The sequence below is a fragment of the Cavia porcellus genome, unplaced genomic scaffold, assembly GCF_034190915.1.
Source record: "Cavia porcellus strain 051 isolate PalLab524CR breed Dunkin Hartley unplaced genomic scaffold, mCavPor4.1 scaffold_29, whole genome shotgun sequence".
In the NCBI taxonomy this organism is placed as follows: domain Eukaryota; kingdom Metazoa; phylum Chordata; class Mammalia; order Rodentia; family Caviidae; genus Cavia; species Cavia porcellus.
In genome coordinates this window covers 20,001,981-20,023,291 of record NW_026947512.1, presented here as the reverse complement: position 1 = coordinate 20,023,291, position 21,311 = coordinate 20,001,981, and the positions used below count along the sequence as shown (strand labels likewise).

Genomic DNA, 21,311 nt, shown 5'->3' with positions numbered 1-21,311 from the left:
CCAGAACCAATCAATGCTAAGACTTCAATTCAAAAGTAAATTTTGGGATAAAGATATTAAGAATTTCTAGCTGTTAAATCTACAGTTTCCCCTTTCCAGGAGTATAAGCCTTGTCACGCCTTCTCTCATTATTAAAATAGTAGAGCACAATAAACCTGGACATTAACTGAAATTAGTATTTTACATTAAATCCAGAACTGCTCAGTTCCAAGTTTACAATGTCACCCTGACAGGTTTTAAAAGTGACAGTGCTGAGACATATTAATAACACTGGTTTTCTGCTGAGCATTTACAACAAAACCAAATTACTCTGACATGTCTCCTATCTTCCTTTTAGGAAAAGTCTAAGCTTTTGAATTTAAAAAACAAATCTCTAGGATACAATTATTACTTTTCTAGAGTGTTTTACAATTTCTACTCATTGAAAGATACAAAAAAATTACATTCACTCAGGAACTACAATAATATATTTAGAACCCTCTCCAAAGAACAGCTTGCACAGAAATGAAATATATTTGACATTTAAAATTTGGCAGAAAGTTTCCCCAAATTACCAGAGAGCAATGTACATGTGTATGCTGTGGCAGCCCTTTGAAATCTAAGTAGAATTTAACATAAAAAAAAGAAATTCACCATATACTTTCAACAAAAATGAATCTTAAAAAGGGACACAAAATATACTTTAAGTTGGTAACATATACACAGTTACATTTTTAACCTTAAGGTAGACAGATTAAATCACTAGAATAAAAAAAATATATATAGAAAAACATAAAAGACTACTAACTTCAGAATGTTGGGATGCGGGAAGCCTAAGTTTTTACACAAATATACATGATTTAAATTAGAACTAAAAATGGGCCTTATACCCTATAAATATTGTTCCCAAGAAAACAAGTTTTGAAAGTGCAAAACTTACAATTCAACAGGTCCCCTTTCATCTCAACAAGGAAAGAACATTTAAAATCAAATCGAACTAAATCAACTAAGAGAAGATTAAAAGTCACATATTCTTCATTGTCAAGGCTGGCTTCCAAAACTATAGTTTCTACATGGGATATGTTACAAAAAAATATTAAACTAGACAGGTCACTGGATTCAAGTTAAATTCTCTCTAATTAAAAAAACCAAAAAGTCAAAGGACAGCTGCCAATATTCTTTTTTTTTTCTTTTTTGTACTGGGAATCAAACTCAGGACCTCGTGCTTGCCAAGCACACACTGGGTCGCTGAACTATGTCCCCAGCTACCAATATTCATTTTTAAAAGAAACCTCTCAAGAAAGAGGTGGTATATGCTAGGGCAACAGGCTGTCAATTCAACATTGCTGGAAAACATTAAATTCTTTGAAGCATGTTTTCTGAAGTCTATTAAATATTCTTTCTCTGTACTCAAATGTCAAGCAATATCCAATAGCATCTTCAGTTTCTTGAATTCGTTTCCGGAATCTGCATGCATCCCTTGCAAATTCTTCCCATGGTCCTTTGCGATCCTCATCACCGCTTATGTAATACTCAGTAACTTCTTCAACAAAGGTTACCTGTAAGGACAAAAGCTAATTTTAATAACACTAAGATCTTAAATTACCTCTGAGAAGTTATACCATGTACAGGTGCCAATTTTCTATGATGAATGCAATCATTATGTATATGTAAAATGTACCAAAAAATCTGTCTGTAAAACAATTAGCCCTAATATCTTAGAGGAACCTTTGTTTTCAGCTATACCTAAAACTTAAAAAAAAGATTCTAAACAGATGGTAAATCCATAAAACAGTGCCCTGAAACTTACATAATTATCAACACAGTCTTCTCAACTCCAGATCTTGGTTTTTAGTGTTAATAAAAATGAATTCAGATGGACAACTAAAATTTTCTTACTGTTAATCCCTGCTATGCTTTTATTTTATTTTATTTTGGTACCAGGAATCGAATTCACAACCTTGCATTTGTCAGGCAAGTACTTACACTGCTGAGCTATATCCCCAGCTACCCCTGTTGTGCTTTAATACTTAGAGAAGTATAGCTTTGTGATATTTTTCACCAAAAATGACAGGTATTTCAGAAAATAACCCACTATGTCCCTGAAAGTCAATGTTTATCACAGTGAAGACCTTAACAATATTTTTATTTCTACTTTCCCTTTTTCTTTTAATAAACTTTGTACTTTTCAGTACTTTCCAATTTTTGAATCACTGATTTTTATATTATTACTTCTATAATTGGAATATAAGAGAAAGTTATTTGGTAAATAAAGTATTTTTAAGCCTGTGTTACGAGAGACTGTCCAGTTAAATTTAAAAGTTTTTAAAATATCAATGACATGTGATATGTCTGCACTTTTTTCTTCTTAGACATATTGAAAATTATTGAAAAAACATGCTGCGGTTTTGGAATTTTTGACATGTAAATATTGTGTGTATATGTTGTAAGTTAAACATTGTATTCAATATGCTACCAGTATACGTATAGGTAGGGTATTCCTTACCTGAAACACTTGGGACCATATTTTGAAAGTGTTTTAGAATTTGGCATATTTGCATAAAATTTACTGACGAAGCACTTAATTTGAAAATCTGAAATCCAAAACGCTCCAAAATGCAAATGATTTTAAGCATCATGTTAGCACTCAGAAGGTTCAGATTCTGAATTTTCTATTAGGAAGGCTCAACCTTTACATGAAAATGTAAATATTATACAAGATGACATGTAATAAGTAATAATCCCTACTTAATTTCTAATAAAGATATCAAACTAGAGAAGAATTGCTTTAAACTACGTTTAACAGTTACATCAGCTAACCCCACTGAGATCCTACCACTTTCCTTCCCTTTACATCAGGCCAGTGAATACCCCTGAGAACAATTAATAGGATGTAATACCTTACAAGATATTGCATTCTAGTCGTTACTCTTTCATTGTGTCACTAAAATAAATAATAACAAGCACCTACATAGTGTTTATTATATGCCAGGCTCTTTTCAAAGAGCTTTACAATTTTTATCCCATTTAATCTTCACATCAAATCTGTGAGGTATAAAGTATTACCCCCATCGTACAGATAAAAAACAAGACGCTGAGTGACATCCAAAATCATAGTAAAAAAAAAAAAAAAAAAAAAAAAATCACACAGCACCTGAGTTTGTCTGGCTCCACAATCTGCACTATTGTGCCAGGATATGAAGTATTTAAGCTCCAATATCTGAAGGTCTCACTTGCAGAATTAAGGCACTACCCATTTTCCCACATACCTAAAGAATGGCAGGTAGTTAAAACCTGTCAAATAATTCAGGCATACATTCTAATCTTTTCTAAGTTTTGCTTCTAGTCCAATTGATAGTCTCACATCCACTTCACTAGTTTCACTGTACTCAGTGAGCTAAAATGAGACTTGAGACTGGCCAGAGTCTTTCCAACACAAGGCAATGAATTGAGAGTTTTACTTACTCATCTCACTTATATTTTGTAATAACATGTGGCTGTGGATGTAGCTCAGGGGTAGGGCAGGTGCTGAGCATGCCTAAGATTCTAGATTCAATCCTCAGCACCAGATACACACACACACACACACACAAAAAAACCCCACAATAAATCATACAACACTTATACAACAAATACTATTCTCAGCAGGTAAGTGGCTGGATGGAAGCCACGAGAGGTCTAGCCACTTCTCAGGTCTAGCAGTCTCCCCAATCTCTTGGCAGTTTAGAGCACAGGTCTCCAGATGCCAAGTGCTCAACATTGCCCCACTTTGGTTCTCTTATTTTGTCAGGGCGCCCCTAAAAAAGGATAAAAAGTTCTTTTATCACATCTTGTATGAAGGAAGTGTGGGCTAAAATTTAATTTTTAATGTGACAGATTAAGACATATCTTATTACCACCACTGAAAAAGATTCTCTATCCTAAGATTACTTTTGAAACTTTAAATTAGTCCTTTGAGGCCAGACTATGATACTTAGGAATTTAAATTTCCTCATGCTGCAGAATCAAAGCTCAGTAATAACTCACCCACCACTCTTGTCTTCCCAAACAAAGAAACATACAACAAAATAAAGAAACTCCTCTACAACATTTAAAGACTCCACTGTGTTTGGGAAGGGGTTCTTTCCAATTAATAACTTCAGTTTTCAGGGCCACTGTGTTTGGGAAGGGGTTCTTTTCAATTAATAACTTCAGTTTTCAGGGTAAAGCAATAGTTAAAAGATTTCCCAAATTAGGTGAAGCTGACTATATAATAAGAGAGTAAAACATTCCATCAGGTTTCAAGGTTATTTTGAGGAAGCAACTAACCACTCAAGATAAACCAAGTAAGTTACAGCCATTGTTTACTTCCATTATTAACCTGTAACTGACCATTGTAACTAATATTTCATTCTTTTAAAAAAAGGAAACACCATTTTCTGGGGTTTTTTTTTTGTCTTGTTTTTTTAATTTTGGTACTGGGGATTGCACTCACAGGTTTGCCAAGCAAGCACATACGCTGCTGAGCTAAACTCTCAAGAGTTTTTGTTATTACAAAACTCTGTACTGTTTTTAAATCAAGAACATTGGTCAATGAAAACCAAGTAAGGACAAACAGTTTGATATATCACAAACAACCATATAAACAGTAAACGGCTTGCTATTTGATATATCCCTTTTGGTTCTAGTGGGCACGAATAAAAACATGGTGGTCAAGCAAATAAAAGACTGGGTATCTGCAAACAAATAATCATTTAAAAACATCTTAAAACTTGTAACAGACCCTTCTCCACCTCTAGAAAAATTAAGTCACAAGCACACAAAGTTTAGTATTTCTGTTCTCTAAAAAAGAGCAGAGAAGTTGAAACATCTGTCACCGACCTAAATGAAAATGGCACTTTCCTGCTAAGAGTTATATACTGGCATTTTCCTTTTCAACAGGTCAGTTCTCTACATTGCTGGAAGAAATAGAGATTTGCACAGTTCTCAATACACATTTGTGACCCTAGAGGCCTTCCTATAAACATGACACTTATGCCTCCAACACAGTCATCCTGCTGTATCTTAACTAACTGTATCAACATAGAAGGAATCATCAGATAGGTTAAAAGAAAAGAAACCAACCTTCTTTCTTTTGATAGATGTGTGTTTTTCTACAAACTCACGCTGTAGCAAATTTGGACATTCATCTTCTTGGTGCCCTAACAGTTGTCCCTTATAAGAAAGTAAGCTGTGACACTCAGAAATGGCCACCAAGGACTCAGGTAGTCTTTTTGAGTCAAGACAGTCTTTCGAATCTTTTCCTGATGTTTGAAAGGGAGCAGTAAAATTTAAAAGGTTGTATGGGTCATCGGAATTACAGAAAGAATTCCACAACTTGAGACTCTCTGCCTCATCTGCACTGGATTCCCAGTCATCTTCATCCTCAGAACTAGAATCGGGGGTCTCGGGAAAGGTATCAGCCTGAGAATTCTCTAGATCTGACTTGTCAGACAACTCTTTCCCTGAATCAGAAGGTTCTCCAGGAACAATTTTGGGAGCAGTCTGAATTGTTGCTGTAAAGTTTTGGGGATTATAAGGATCTACACTATAGAAAGAATTCCAAAGGTGAAGTTCTTCAGAGTCTTGTTCCAGGTCTGATTCTGACAGTGGGCCATCACTATCAAAACCATCATCCTCCTCTTCCTCATCCCAACCTTCACCTTCAGAATCAGAACTTGTTTCTAGGTCACTGGATGCACCTCCCAAAATGTAATCTATCAATTTGTTACCACAAGCTGGTCTGGCAGAAAGGGGAAGGCCATCTTCTATGTCACAAGAGTCAACTACACTGACTTGGTCTTCCCCAGGCTCTTTCTCCACAGCTACCTCAACAGATGGAAAGCTTCCCAGAGGGCCTTGTTCTTCCAGAGCAAGTGGAATCTCCTCAGTCAACAGCTCCCTTTTTTCTTCACCAGACCCCTGGTTGTTTCCAGGCACTGCTCCAGCAGGGATACCTGCACTGTGTTTCACATCCACCCGCTGACCATGCTCCTCCTCCAGGCTGTGGTAGCCATTGTCTTGGTCAGGCGTGGGTAATTCTTGTCCCTTGCCAGTCTGCTGAAGGAATTCCAGCCGTTTCATACGAACATGGTGGATTTCAGGGAGACCTCCTCTGGAAAGAGGTGGATATCCCTGCCACGAAGCCGCAGAGTTCTCTGCAGAGAGTGACTGCGAATGACAAGGATTCTCAGAAAGGCAGCTGCTCTCTGAGGTTAGGGTCTGGAAACCAACTAGCTCGGTCCTTCCAGGGCCGTTCTCACAGCTGAGCTCTAGCTCCGCAAGGCAATCCAAGTAGGAGGGGCGCAGCAAATAGGAGACTACGCTGAAACTGTCTAAGCGCTGAACGTTCAGAGAGCCAGAGGGAGCAGAGCCAACTTCTCGGCTACAGAACAGACGGGCTTCAAGGCCACCAGGCAACAGCTCCATGCCCCACTGCTGCTGCCCCAGGAAAAAAGCATGGGCTGAAGGGTCCAAAGCTCCTCCCTTGGATTTAACCCCCAACCCTAGACCAGAGGATGCACACTGCCAGAGGTCCCTCTCCCCTAGCCAATCAAAGGGGCTGTCTGCTGAACTGTCTGAAAGGTCAGGGTGCAGCAAACTCACAGACTTTTTCTTCGCAGCGGGGGCGGCTGCGTCCTCTCGTCCTCTCAAGGCTCTCAGGAGGCTGAAGCCTCCAGCGAAATCCAGCCATCTGGTCGGAATCAAGCCACCGAATAGCTGGCTCCACGTCAGCAGCTTCTGCAGCAAGCTGGGGAGCAGGGCGAGGAGCTGAAAAAGTAACTTCGCCAAGGAGCTGGTCTGAGCCTCGGGCTGGGCAGAAGAAAGCAGTGTGGGGTCCCCCCTGTGCTCTGGGACAGGCGCCAGGAAGTGGGAAGCTACCGCTCGCGAGCGCCAGGAGAAGGGCAGCCGGAACCAGGGGCCCGCCCGAGGGGCGGCGCCTTTCCGGGAACCCGGCGTCCCTGGCTCCATCTCCGGCTTCTAGGTAGTCTCTCGGGCAGGTCTGACGGGACTCGGAGAGAGAGGCCTACACAGTCTAGGCCTTACCCAGCGGCGGAGTCGGTGCTGTAGTCAGATTCCTGCGCCTGTGGGAGAGCCACACACGGCAGCGGCGTCGGCAGCGAGCGGCGGACCATAAAACTGAGAGGCTAGCACTGGAGGCGGCTGCCGAGGCGAGAGCCATCCTGGAAGAGGAGGCGTCCTAGTTCGCGTGAGACCTCTTCAACATTTACAGAAGCCCTTCCGCGGCGGTGGCGGCCACTTTCCCAGAGATATCGACCGTTACCAGGCCCGGAACAGCGCAGGACAGGGAAGGCTGCGTAGATAGAGCAGGGAGGGTGGAAGCGAAGTCCAAAATGGCCGCAGAACAGGCGCCGAGGGTGCACCACTCTCGAGCTACCGGATGAGCCAAAGGACGGCGGGACTCTGCGCCACCAGCAGGGCGCAACACATATTTCGCAAAGCCCTGTGGGGCGGGTCTTTCCTCACACTTCCGCGTGGCAGCCGATTGGTTTGCCAGATGTCCCTGTCGGCTTCCTTACTCTCGGTGGGCGGCTCGCTCGCAGAAGGTTGCATCAGCCAGATCTAGGCTGTGCGCATGCGTGAGAGATTAAATGTGGTCTCCTAGGAGACCGAACCCTTGGCCTTTGGGTCAAAGGGAAGGGCCTGGAACGGTGGGAGGGTTTCAAGGTAATTTGAGCGTTTTCTCCTGTTCTTTTAGGGGCAGGATACACAGGAAGTGTGTATGCTTATTTTAGGTTTATATATCGATGTTGCAGTATCGTTGAGTGCTAAGTAGGCCGTCCAGCTGAGATATGTATAAAACGAACTGGGTAATGCAGTGTGTATTATGTCTGATACTAAAACAAAAATCATCAGTGATTTCTTAGTTTATTTTTTTTTTTTTGAAATTCTGTAATGTACCCTTTTACTGTTTTGTTTTTTCTTTAAATAAAATTTTGAAAAATCATCTGAAGTGAGTAATAAAACTGAAAAACTCAAGTGAGAAAGATCGAACTCAGGACTGCCTGCTTGCAAGGCAGGCGCTTACAGCTTACGCTGCTGAGCTAAACCCCCACCCCCTAAATAGTAATTTCTAAATTACTATTTAGTGTTGCCTGGGATCGAGGTTTGAGGTCTTTGGACGATCAGCTGACATATGTGCCCCATACAAATGAAAACTCAGGTGTTGTCTCCTTAATAAAACTATAATTTTGCGGGAGTGAACCCAAGTCACAGAAAGCTTACTCCCCCACACTATACACTGTCTTTTATGCTTTTCCCAGCAGGCAAAACTTTCAACTCATATTTACTTCTTGAGCAACCAGAATCACTGGGCCAGACAACCAGTGACAGAAGCACAGGTGACCATTATCCTTAGAGAAAAAATTGGCTATTTGATTTTTGTGAGTTTGATGTTACTTCTGCAAAACCATTTTAATCGATCACTCCAAAGTTAAATGACAAGGACAGAAGGAGAGTAGTATTTAACGAGAACCAGGGACATGGAAGACTCTTTTGAGGGCAGAGGGAAGCCAGCTGCTCCTCCTGGGCCTATCAGGGAAAACATTTTTCTAGGAAACCAAGAGATCCTGCATTTGTACTGCTTATCCCTTACTATCTTCTTATCCATATCTGGAAATACGTATTTTCTCAATCCTAGAAACTAAAAAAGATACATTAATAATACTTTCCATGGTAAAGGAGATTCAATATGCAAATTAATTATAAGAAGTCATTGTTTGGGGGGGTTTGGGTTGTTTTTTTTGAGACACTGTCTAGTAAGCAATTGAGGCCGACCTGGAATTCATGGTGATCCTGCTTCAGCCTCTTCAGGGTGGCGCATATGTGCCACCACAACATCATGACTGGCACATAGTTCCTTTTATTGTGAAGTGGGACTAACACTGTAAGTTCTTTCTGTGGGCTGGGCAGAGAACTAGGTGCCAGCCCCAGATAGCACGGGGCCGTAAACATTAGTTGTTAGCCGCGCTATTCTGTCTTACAGCCTTCACTTGCTTCCCACAGTCTGCAGAATAAAAGCTCTATTCAGCTGGTCCTCCCACAATGCTCTTCCGCCTCTTACCCCACTTCTTTGCTACTCTTCACGCATGTTACGGTCAAGAACACTGGGCTCGATGCGCCTGGTTTCATGCCATTCTTCACGCTGGCTCTTGGCCAGGAAATCAGCACTTTTTTGTGTTATTGACATATTCATGCTTCAAGAGCCAACTCAAATGTTACTGTAGGCTTGGAACCTGGGCTGCCTTCCTGATCAAAATTCACTGAGCTCTTCCACCACTTTATGATGTATCCCTGTCAATGTTTGCTCCTGCTGCTCCTTGAACTCCTGAGGGCTGTCCTAAATATGTAACACAGCAGTTTAGGCATCCTTGAGGCTCTTTGTTTGTTTGTTTGAGACAGGATTTCACTATGTAGTCCAGGCTGGCCTTGAATTCACTACCATGTAGCTCAGACTGGCCTCAGAATCGCCTGGATCTTCCTGCTTCAGCTTCCCAAGTGCTAGGATTACAAATTGTGCACCACTACACCCAGCTCTGAGGCTCTTCTTTCGAAACTATTTCAGAAGATCCTTCCAGTAAAAGTAAAACATATTTTCATCAATATTCTAAGTTTTTGTTTTCTTTCCCCTCTCATGCATGCTAGACAAGTACTCTACCACTGAGCTGCATCCCTAGGCCGTTTCATTTTGTTTTAGAACAAAAACTCTGAGTTGTTCAAGCTGGGTCAAATTTGCCCAAATTTGCCATGCCTAGGACTACAGGCTTGCATAATCATATTGGGCTGTTTCATTTCCACATTCATTTTCTCTTGCAAGAAACTGAATGTAAACGCAAGTAGATAATGAGATTCCCACTCGTTTATGTTAAGCCAGACACAAAGACTTTTGGGACTTTTTTTAATGGTACTGGGGGTGGAACTCACAACCTCCTGCTTGCCGGATAGGCGCTTGTGCTGCTGAGCTAAACCCTCAGCCTCTTGTTTTTGAGAATGGTCTCTTGTAGTTCAGGCTAGCCTTGAAGGCTAGCCTTGCCTCAAACTCTGAGTGATCCTTCTGCCTCAGAGTCCCAAATGCCGGAATTTCATATTGTGTACTATCTGGATGCCACTCTTGATGAATCTTTTCCGTTTCAAAAAATAAATTTTTTATTTGTTTAAAAAATGTAGGCTGACGCAAGAGTATCGTTGCAAGTTCAAAGTGAGTTCAAGGTCAGCCTGAGCTGCATATGAAATCCTGTCTCAAAAAAAAAAAAAAAAAAAAAAAAGGTAGCTGGACGTGGTGGCATACTTTTGTAATTCCCGCACTCAGGAGGCTGAGGCAAAATAACTGAGCTCAAAGGCAGCCAGAACTCCATATTGAGACCCTGTCTCAAAAAAAAGTTATTTATGTTAATATGTAAAGTAAATATCGTTTAATTCCTCAGCTTTCAGTTCTACAATAGTAAATATCAAGAGATATAATCTGTAAAAACAAAAATTTGAGGCATCTTCAATTTCTAAATGTGTAAAGGAGTTCCAAGACCAAAAACATTAAAAAACGACTGACTGGTATGTTGACATAAAATAGGTTCCCAGTAATTTTCTGGTGACACACACGCCTGTAATTTCAGCTACTCAGGAGCCTGAGACAGAAGGACTGAAAATTCAAGGCTGGCTCAGGCAATTTAGCTAGGTCCTATCTCAAAATAAAAAATAAAATGTCTGTGATAGCTCAGTGATAGATTTCTGCCTAGCATATGTGAGGTTCTGGGTTCAATCCTCAGTACCAAATAATAATAGCAACAACAATAATAATTGTAGAATGAATGGAAGAGTAACATTATAAAATAATAGCAGCTTCTTTACTGCCAAAGCCTGTTGCATTCCACTTAGGTTTTTTTTCTAGATGACACCACATGCCCCTCAAGGCAATTTCTTAAAACGTTCTTGGATGGGTTACCTTGTCCTATCTAATCACTGGATATAGTTTTTATTCTTCCTTACCTTAGAAGTTGCTTTAGATGCCTGGCACGGTGATGCATACCTATAATCCCGGCACTTGGGGAGACTGAGGCAAGAGGCTCACTATGAGTTCAAGGCCACCCAAACTACACACCAAGACCCTGTCTCAAAGAAAAAAAAGTTGTTCTAGAGGGAAAACAATGAAGCACTTGCAGCTCTGAGATCTGTGACTTTGCTGGTCAGTCTCAGCCATGGATGAAGGGTGCACCGGCTCCTCCAGCCTGCTAAAGCTAGGAGTGGAGGGAGCTCGGCTGTGTGCACAGAGCTAACAGTGCGTTGCCATGGCTATGTGCAATCTGCGGAAGACAAGAAGTCCTTGGATTGGCACCCTGACTGGCATTTTGGCAGCAGATAATTAAAACTTCAGCTCATTGTTTTTAAAACCATTTTGCCAGGCCTGAGGTAAAAAGTACATAGCTTTTAACTGGTATGTGCGCTGCTTCTCGGATCTGATCTCCTACTATCCCACACTCTGGCTGCCACCTCCTGCCTTTCCAGCTCACTCTCAGATGAGCCCTTTCAGCTCGTCAACCACTCAGAGACCACATACCATTGCCATGACCATGTATTTTTTTGGTGACTCATCACCTCTTCTTTCTTCCTTGACCTAGTATTAGAATCATCCTCTTACAAAGACTCCTCTGCTCCTCTAACATTCTTCTCTGGCCAGATTCCAACCCGAGTTAAACGGAACTACCCACTGGGCACCCAACTCATGCAGCTGCTCAGTACTAGTCACTCAGGTCTCCGGATCACCTCATAGCACACTGTGATCACTGACCAGGCAATCGTCAATGCCAGGCACTCCCATGATGGTTCCCGGGCACCTCTGCTTCTCCCACACTCTGAGACTGCTTCACAGTGCTTCTTCCTCCAGATTTCTAGCATCCTCCATAAAACACTTTCTCAGCTTAGACTCCCACCTCTTATTTCATTGAGGAAACAGATCCAAACTGAAACCACCTCATCTTTCCTCCACGAATCCACCTGCATCTCAAGCCACATACTCTACTGCACATATGCCCCCCACAATCCCAGTCCTTCCTTTCTACTTAAGGAATCCCGCCTCTGTTATCCCTTCTGTCCATAGCAGACCAGTTTCTCTCTCACTAACAGATCATTTAGTATCACCTGTCTTAAACATCCCTCCAAGTTTCATGCGCCTCCAAATTCCCGTGCTGCCGGGCTGGGGAGTTAGCTCAGTGGCATAAGCGTCTGCCTTGCAAGCATGCAGTCGTGAGTTCGATCCCTGGTACTGATAAAAAAAAAAAAACAAAACAAAACAAAACAAATTCCCGTGCTGCCACAGCTGAATTTCTCAACTTGCTCATGGTCTCCACTGTCTCCTATTTTCTCTTCAACCTTCTCCAGAGTGGCTTTCACTCCCACCATTTGTGCATACAACCCTTGTCAAGACCTCCAGAAATACTGCTGTTTCCAGTCTCTTGAACTGTGCTCCCCAAAAGATGCTGAAGCCTTAAATCCCAGTACTGATGAATGGGGCCTGTCTTGGAACTCCTGTAGGTTCTTTACAGATGATCAAGTTCAAATGAGGTCATCAGGACAGGCCCTAATCCAGCATGACTGTATCCTTGTAAAAAAGCAGAAATGAGACCCATATGCATGCACAGGAAGAATGTGAAGGCTGAGATCAGGGCGCCATGTCTGTGAGCCGTGGAACATCAAAATTGACAACAAATATCCAGAAACTAGGAGAGGCCTATAACAGAATCTCTTCAGCTCCTCAGCCCCAGGCGACAATACCTTTTCTTCTAGAGGGCTGTACCCAGGGCCTCCTGCCTACTGGGCAAAGCTCAGTCTCTGAGGGACTCCCAGTCTCATCCCAACGCCTGACCCTTTGTGCAGTAGCCTGTATTAAACCCAGGGTCTCACATGCTCCAGGCAAGCATTCTCACATTAAGTTACAAACCTAGCCCCATGGTGAGTGGGCACCATGGTACAATCTGTAATCCCAGCCCTGGGGAAGGAACACTGCAAGTTTCAGGCCAATCTAGGCTACACAGATACCTGTCTTTTAAAACCAAACCAAAACAACACTCATAATGGCATCTCCACCACCCTGTGAATAAAATTGGGAGCTCTGATTGGGGTGGTTTTGGGGACAGGGTATCATTATGTAGCTTGGGCTATAGCAATCCTCCTGCCCCAGCCTTCTAAGTGCTGGAATTACAGGTTTGTACTACCATGCCCACCTTTGTTTTATTTTTTTTTAATTTTAATTTTTGAAATAAGGTCTTACTATATAGTTCAGACTGGCCTTGAACTTACTGTTAGTCTAGCCTCAAACTTGTGGCAATCCTCCTGCCTCAGCCTCCCAAATGCTTGGACTACTACAGGTGTGCACTACCATGGCTGGCTCGGATTGACTTTAAAACTCAGGTTAAGTACCTCCTCCATGAAGCCTCTTTCCCATCCACCCTGTCTATGCCAGACTTTATTGTAATTACAGCTATTTCTCAATATTAAGAATATTGGTCCTAGGATCCTTTGCAGATACCACAATCCACAAATGCTCAAATCCCTTCTCTAAAATGGTGCAGTATTTGTGTATAAGCTACACTCTTCCTCCTGCGTACTTTAGTCATTTCTAGCTCATAATGTTTAATACAATAGAAATGGGCGTAAACAGTTATCATCATAGTTTGGGGGAGTGACAGCAAGAGGGAAAGCCTGAGCATGTTCAGTGCAATTTTATACATTTTTCTGGAAGATATTTTCCACTGTTGGCTGAATCTGTGGAATGCGCACCCCGCAGAGAGGGAGGGAGGGCTCTGTTTCCACAGCTGCCTGAGCTCCTTCAGGATCAGATCCACACCTCTGTCACTGAGCAGCCGCAGTGCCTGACACTGAGTTGTCAATGTGCATGTCTTTTTAAAAAAATTTTTTTTTTTGTCTTTTTTGTGCATGTCTTTTGAGTTGATCCGAATCCTCAGATAAGTCCACCCCCAGATCACCTCTCCACTTCAAATGCTGCCCCATTTTTGACCTTTCAAATCCAGCATATTCTCCCCCTAGCCACCTCACAAATCCCAGCAAACTGGGTAACATTTTTGCTACTACTTTGAATTTGCAAACCCAGCCTCTTGGGCTTCTTGTGTTTCTTTCCCCCCTGGGCACCCCTCTTCCCAACTCCCCAGTTCTCTCATTCCTACTCCCTCTGGGTAGGAATTTCTACCCCATTTGGCCAAGAAATAGCCTTACTTAAGTCTCTTGCCAGATTCAAGTTCTAACTTTTAAAAGATCCTTGGAGACTTGGCCAGTCAGTGACACTTCAAAACCACTCAGAAATGCAACAAGGGCCACTGTTTACTTATTTGCTGAAAAACCCTTTGAAAGCCCCATAAACTTCCCCAACATGGCATATGATTCCCAACCACAGACTTTCAAACTTCCAGGTAAAATCCTTGAACAAGGGGGTTCACTTCTGGACTACCATTCCAACAGCTTGGTAGCTGCCAGGCGTCTCAAGGTTTAGTTTTTTCTCTTACAAAATGGGGTTGCTTAAATAAACATCATCAGGCAGAAAATTTCTAAAATGCAGAGCATTGTCCCTTTCTTTAGTACTTGAGATTGAACCCAGAGCTTTGCACATACCAGGCAAAAATTCAACCACTGAGCTATACTCCTAGACCTTTTTCAATTTTATTTGGAGACAGGGTCTTACTAAATTGCCCAGGCTGGCCTGACCTTGAACTTGCCATTCTCTTGCCTCAGCCTCCCCAGATCACTGGGATCACAGGCTGGGATCCATCATACCATCGCACCCAGCTGTCTTAACTTTAGCAACCTGCAGCCAGATGCCTGGTACAGGACCACAGTGCACAATTCTAGAAGCTGCCTCTATTCTTTGTGAAAGGTAACTCACCTTTAGGAGCATCAGTACATGCAATAAATGTTTATGGAATTAATGAGCTGTATCAACTTAAGCTTTCCCCCTATTCTAATGGTGAAAAAGTGACATGGATGTTAATGCACTTTGAAAACTATCAACATGATACCAATGTAAGGGGTTGCACTGCACATTGCCCAAGAGGGTTAGCATAATGTTTGGAATCAAACAAACCTGGGTTCAAACTCCGGTTTCAAGACTGACTGGCTCTGGGCCATGGGCAAATTACTTAATCTTGCTGAGCCTCAGTTCTTATCTGATGAACAGGATAATCATATCAACTGGTGAAGTTGTGGCATGGCTACATTCAGTTTGCAAAGGTAAAAATGCCTACTGTGGAAGCCCCCGGGCATATCAACATTACCACTCATAAAACCACTGTTACTTTTATTTTTCATCTCGTACATTAGACGCTTTCATCTAAACATTTACACATCCACCAATCTTTTTAAAAAATGGTAGTTTTCTCCTGCAGATATCATTTATTAGAAAATACAATTCCAGAGAAAGTAGAAGATACAAGGAGTTTGGAAAGTGGGTACAGCACAGACCTCTTCAACTCAGGGGCATAGAGGGTCAAAATTCAATGAGCTACAGGCCAAAGCCAATAACACATCTATGGTCCATATATCTGGAAAAGTTCTACACTCTCCCTGTTCCCCCAGCCCCTGCCCTAAGCAGCCAGCTTTATCCTTGGCATTTTTCATGTAAAAGAAAAATTTAAACTTCTTTACTGCCCTGTGACATCAATGAATGGAGTTTCTTCTTACCCCAGCAGTGGAATGAGTCAGCAAAAAAAAAAAAAGGAATTTCTGACCCGGGGAGGAAGCTCACAAGAGAAGATTATAGGCTATTTCTATCCTGGTGAACTTTTATCCCCAATCACAGGACACATCAGGTTTAAAAAGTTACTATCAAATTTAAAGTCTGTCCCTTTTTTTGTGAAGACAGCCCTCTGGAGAAAAATGCAAAAGCAAATTTGAAATCTACCTGGCAGAGAATACAGTCTGCAGTAATAAGGGCCCCTGAGTTTCCCAGCTCCTGAGCTGGGTCTGGGGGAGTCACCTCTCCAATGCAGCCTCCTCCTAACCAAGGAAGATCCCTGGGGAAAACATCAGCGTTGTGTATTCCTCCACCTCATCCCCTTGCTTCTGACTGGGCATCCCTTGGACTCCAAATAGGTTCATGGCCCCACAGAATGAGGGAAATTCTTGGAAAAAGTGTGACAGAAAAAGGGGTTTGGAAGAGAAGCGGCACAGCAGAAAGAAGTGGAGGGAGAGGAAATTCTTTGCAGAAATGATGCAGCAGGCAGCCATGCTGGCATCTGCCTCCTAGATGCCCAAGGCCCGATGCCCTTGGATGAAACTACATCTGAGGACTGGGCAGCATTTTGTCCATGGGAAAAAAACATCAATGAGGACAGAGACCTATGGGGAAGCACCCCCAGTGTGGTGGCAGGGTTGGGATGGTGCATAGAAGGGCTGAGAGGATGGCGGGTGGGAGGAGGAGACATATTCAGGCCAAATCCTAACCAAGTAGGGAGAAATGAGAGGAAAAACTCGCCCCTAAGAGCATGGGTCCCTGATTACCGGTCCTTGGCGGAATCCCGATACGGAAGGCCCTCCTTAAACATGTAGGTATTAGGTTGCTCTCCTTTGGAGGCAAAATCAGAAAGGCCCGGTGCAGGCCTCTGTCCAGCCCAGGCCTCAGTGCAGCCCAGGCGGTCCTCCCTCCTTACCACCCTGCCCTGCTCTAAAAGAGAGCAGGCTGGGCCAGGGGACCCACCAGGGCCCTCCCTAAATCATTCCTATAGCTAGAAAACCAAACTGAACCAAACCGAACACGTAGGGAAAAGTCCAATAAGAACCTTAATCATATAAAAAGTCCAAACACTCTTCCTCTTGTGCCTTCTGAGGCATATGAATGTCCCTTCTTGCAAGGCTTCCTGTCCCATCTAGGACAACATTACTATTTCATTTTTTAAAAATAAAAATAAAGACATCCACCCGCCCTCCCCTCCACTGCTACCTCATACAACCCGCCCCACACACACCCTAAACCAGGCATTGCTCCCTTGACACAAGGTAAACTTAAAACTTTGCTGCAACCTCACAGCTTCCGAAAGGCTGCGCAGCACAACCAACCCAAGTGTAGCCCGCAGAGGAAGGTGAGGCTGAGAGCACCTGACTCCCTGCTCCTAGACACGGAGGCTGAGTCTCCTGGATGCTGGGGAGACCCGCTGAGCAAGGGCTCTCTCTGCCTCTTCCCCTGAAGAAGGTTAAGAAGCGAGTCATCTCCTGGAGCTCCTGCCACCAGCCGGAGGTCCTGGGCCGTGGCTCTGCGGGGCTCACAAGGTCCCATGGCTTCGAGACCCGAGGGCGAACCAGCCAGTCTTCTCCTGGGCCAGGTCCAGCTCCCGCAGGCGAATGTGCACCTCCCCAAGGAGCACGTTCTCCCAGAATCCTTGCTCGCTCAGCACACTCAGCTGCAGCTCCCGCTGCTGCAGGTCCCCCTTGGGGATCCCGTCATACACCAACTGCAAACCAGACATGGGGGACAGAAGGAAGCGTGAGCGTGGGAAGGAAATGCTCAGTTCCCAGGAGGATAGAGCCGGCTGAGGCTAAAGCCACTGTGTCTCCTGCACCCTGCAGAACCCAAGAGCACAGCTCCACAAAGAATCCTCGGGAGGTCTCAGAGTCCAAGCAAGTCTGGAACTTTTATGAGGCCGCTGCTCATGTGCAGGACAGGGCCAGCAGGCTCCTCCTTCCCACAGTAAAGGCCCCCCTGCCCACTGGGCCATTCTTATGCCCAGGGTCAGAAAGCAGGCATGGGGGTGCATGTCAACACTCAGGAGGCTGAGGCAAGAGGATCGCAGTGAGTCCAAGACCTGCCTAAACTGTATTTTTGTTTTAAGAAAGGAAGCTTTTTATGTAAAGGGACAGCGAGTAAATAGTTTTAGCTTTACAGGTAAAGTCCATGTCACAGCTACTGGAGCTGCCACTGCAATATGACAGTAGTCACGCAACCACCAAGTCGGGAAGCGTGCTGGTTTTCCTGCAGTCCACTATCTTGTGCCTTCTGAGGCAATACAACCTGTACATATGCATCTGTGCATGTCATACTGGAAATGGATCGCACAACCTCCACACTGAGCCCTCAGCCCTTTTATATCTTTGTATCTTAAGGGAGGGTCTTGCTAAGTTGCCCAGGCTGGGCTCACACTTATGATCCTCCTGTGTCAGCCTCCCACAGTAACAAATCCAACCTCATTTAACAGAACCAGCAGAGTTGGCCATGCCCTGCCCCACTGCCCAGTGCCACCATTCCCCCACACACCATCTCATTGTAGGTAGGGTTGCAGGTTTTCCGGGCCACTTTGGTTTTCCTCTTTGTGGTTTTCTGAGGGTCAGGAAGGAGATAAATCTTCACATAGGGGTCAGGGTCATTCCCATCCTGAAGCAGTTGCTATAACAACAAAAACAACAAAAAAATAAAAGCTGCATTTTTTTTCAGTTTGGGAATGCAGGGCCTTCATACCGACTTAAATCTCCAGCCCTTATTTTTTATTTTGAGATAGAATCTTATTAATCATTAAGTTGCTGGGCTAGGCAGGGCTGGAATTCATATCTTCCTGCCTCAGCCTCCCAGAGTACAATTACAGACATGTACTACCATGACCAGCTAAAATTTTTATCTGTCTCTTCATCCTCATTCCTGACCACGCTGGTTTCTGGCAGTGCATACCATCTGTCTGCTTCCCAGCTCACTCTATTCTGATAAAAGAAAATACTTATTATGATCATATTAGGGACCCTATTAAAGCATTGTAATCCCAGCATTGTGGGGAGGGGGGCTAAGGCAGGAGAATCAACTTCACACCCAGCCCAGGCAACTTAGTGAGACCTTGTCTCGAAATAAAAACTGTAAAATAGGGCCGGGGATGTAGATCAGTGCAAAGACCCAGGGTTCAATCCTCAGTATAAGAAAAAGACAGACAGATAAAAACTGTCAGTTGCCTATTCTATGAAGTATGTATTATTTTGTTGGTGGTTTTTTGGTTATACTTTTTGAAACATTTTTTTTTATCTAAATGTTTGAGGCAGGCCATAAGGTAGTCTGTTTTTTTGTTTTGGTTCTGGGGATCGAACTCACGATCTCACACTTGCCAGGCTGGCGCCTGTGTCACTAAGTTATATCCCCAGCCCCAGGTGGTCTCTCTTCAGTGAGCCATTGTGTCCTCTCCAGGCATCATCTTGCCGTGCTATTTTGTCATTTGGCCTATTTAGCTGTTTCATAAAAGAGACGTGACTTGGGTTATGTTACTTCCTATCTCAAGGTCAGCTGACAAGTGACTCACTTGGTTTGATTCCTTTTTCCAGTAATAGTACTGTACACATGCTCTACCACTATGCTACACCCACAGGGCCCTGGCTTTTAAAATTTAAGCAGATCATGCTATATCTCTGCCCAAAGCCCTCCAACAATTCTCACTTATCTCTTAAAAACATTTTCTTTTTCTTTTTGGAGACCGGGTCTCACTATGTAGTGCACTCTGGCCTTGAACTCACTGTGTAGCCAGGGCTGGCTTCAGACTTGTGGCAATCTTTCTGCCTCAGCTTTCCAAGTGCTGGGATTACAGATGTGTGCTACCATGCCAGCTAAAAAGGTTTTATTAATATGGCTGTGACACATAATGATTACATTCATGGTGAGAAGTGAATATATGAACACATTTTAATTCTCTTTACTTCCTCTTTTCTTCCTGTCTCCCCTCTTCTCCCACCTATCTCATTCAGGGAAGAGGCAGAGTCCCATGGTGGCTTCCAGGCTCTGGCCCACTGGGCCCTCTCCACCTCACCCCATCCGCTTCAGCCCGGGGCCTGCACTTCCTGAGAAGTGACTCAGGGCTTCTGCGTCACACTGCTCCTCTGGGCACTCCTGACACCTCCTCCTCTTCCCCAGCCCCTTTCTTCACCACTCTGCCAACTGCCACTCTGGATCCCTTCTCCACTTTCTCACCTAGCTCTGCTCACCACCTTCTGGTCTACCCAGTTTGTGTATTTGTCTCCCTTTTCTAGGTAGGATGTGTGCTTCCTGAGGACAGGATTTGGTTTCATTTCTGCTTGCATGCAGAGGTGCAGCACAGGTGCAGTATAACCAAAAAAGCTAGTGAGTGTTTTCTGGTTTTGTTTTTATTTTGTATTTTTTGAAACAGGGTTCTGCTATGTAGTTCAGGCTGCACTTGAACTCACTTTGCAGCCCAGGGTGGCCTCTAACTCACAGAAATGCTCCTGCCTCAGCCTCCCATGTCCTAGGATTACAGGTGTGCACCACTATGCTCAGCTTTCCAGTGAATGTTTAAATTTTAAAAATTTATTATAGTAAAAGGCACATTGCCACAATTTCCCTTCCAAATCCTCCTCTTCACATGGAATACACACATCACATGCCATTTTCTGAAGCTGCTCTGTCCTCTTTCATGTCTTTGGTTGTAATACTGTGCCTGTGTTGATGTCCTGAATCCAAGATGTTTATTTTCAAAGCTATTTTGTTTTTTATGGAAGACCTAGAAGTCACATGGTACCAGGTCTGGTGAATAAGGTGGATGAGGACACACTGTAATGTTTTTTTAAGCCTGCCTTCCCGCTGGATGGTACTCAGCAGAAGCATTCGTTGCATTTTTTTTTGGTCTTTTTTTTTTTTTTTTTTCATTTTTATCGGTACCGGGAATCAAACTCATGACTGCCTGCTTGCAAGGCAGGTGCTTATGCCGCTGAGCTAAATCCCCAGCCCCACATTCCGTTGCATTTTTGATAACACCTTACAAAGATAGTCTTTTTTTTCTTTTTGTCAGTATCGGGGATTGAACTCACGACCGCGCGCTTGCAAGGCAAGCGCTTATGCTGTTGAGCTAAATCCCCGGCCCCATAAAGATAGTCTTGAAAGAAGAATTCCAGTACTGCTTTAGAAGTGGCCAGAATGATACAAAGAGAAAATCTGAAGTGCAATGGAGTATTCTGAGGAATTAGTGGCAGTGTGGTTTTTACTGTAGATTATACCTTTTAAAAACATTTCTATTAGTACATGTTTGGAATATGTAATGAACATGTCTAGCATGAAGAGAGAGTTGGCTATGTGTACTTTTCAGATCTTAATGCTGTTTACTTCCCCCTAATACCCCTCCCATTCCATACTATAATAAATTTTTAAAAATTGGGACATTCGCCATGTTTTGATCACCTCTTGAATTTTATACAGTTTCCTCCTTCTTCTATTCACAATGTTTTCACATTCTGTACTAAAAATGTAGTCAGTAAACACTGCATGATTAAGCAGAAAGTGGCTGCTTATCACCATAATGAAGTGACAATAATCACTCTGT

The 21,311-nt window shown here is 43.3% G+C and overlaps 2 protein-coding genes across 5 annotated transcripts in view; both read right to left on the bottom strand.

Moving 5' to 3' along the window:
- Positions 1 to 1,155: 1,155 nt before the first annotated feature.
- Positions 1,156 to 7,945, bottom strand: Ppp1r15b (protein phosphatase 1 regulatory subunit 15B). The gene is made up of 2 exons (XM_003474803.5): positions 5,083 to 7,945; positions 1,156 to 1,538 (listed from the first exon to the last, which is right to left on the bottom strand). The coding sequence occupies exons 1-2, from the start codon at positions 6,967 to 6,969 to the stop codon at positions 1,317 to 1,319; spliced, it is 2,109 nt and encodes a 702-aa protein (XP_003474851.1). The 5' UTR covers positions 6,970 to 7,945; the 3' UTR covers positions 1,156 to 1,316.
- A 7,354-nt stretch (positions 7,946 to 15,299) lies between these two features.
- Pik3c2b (phosphatidylinositol-4-phosphate 3-kinase catalytic subunit type 2 beta) overlaps positions 15,300 to 21,311 on the bottom strand; it is a 66,624-nt gene continuing 60,612 nt past the window's right edge. For all 4 annotated transcript variants that reach the window (XM_013157965.3, XM_003474677.5, XM_023567229.2 and 1 more), the window contains 2 exons: positions 18,266 to 18,394; positions 15,300 to 17,465 (listed from right to left, as the gene is read on the bottom strand). In XM_013157965.3, the coding sequence (XP_013013419.1) occupies positions 17,277 to 17,465; positions 18,266 to 18,394 (318 nt within the window). In that variant the 3' untranslated portion in view covers positions 15,300 to 17,276. The remainder of the gene's footprint in view (positions 17,466 to 18,265; positions 18,395 to 21,311) is intronic.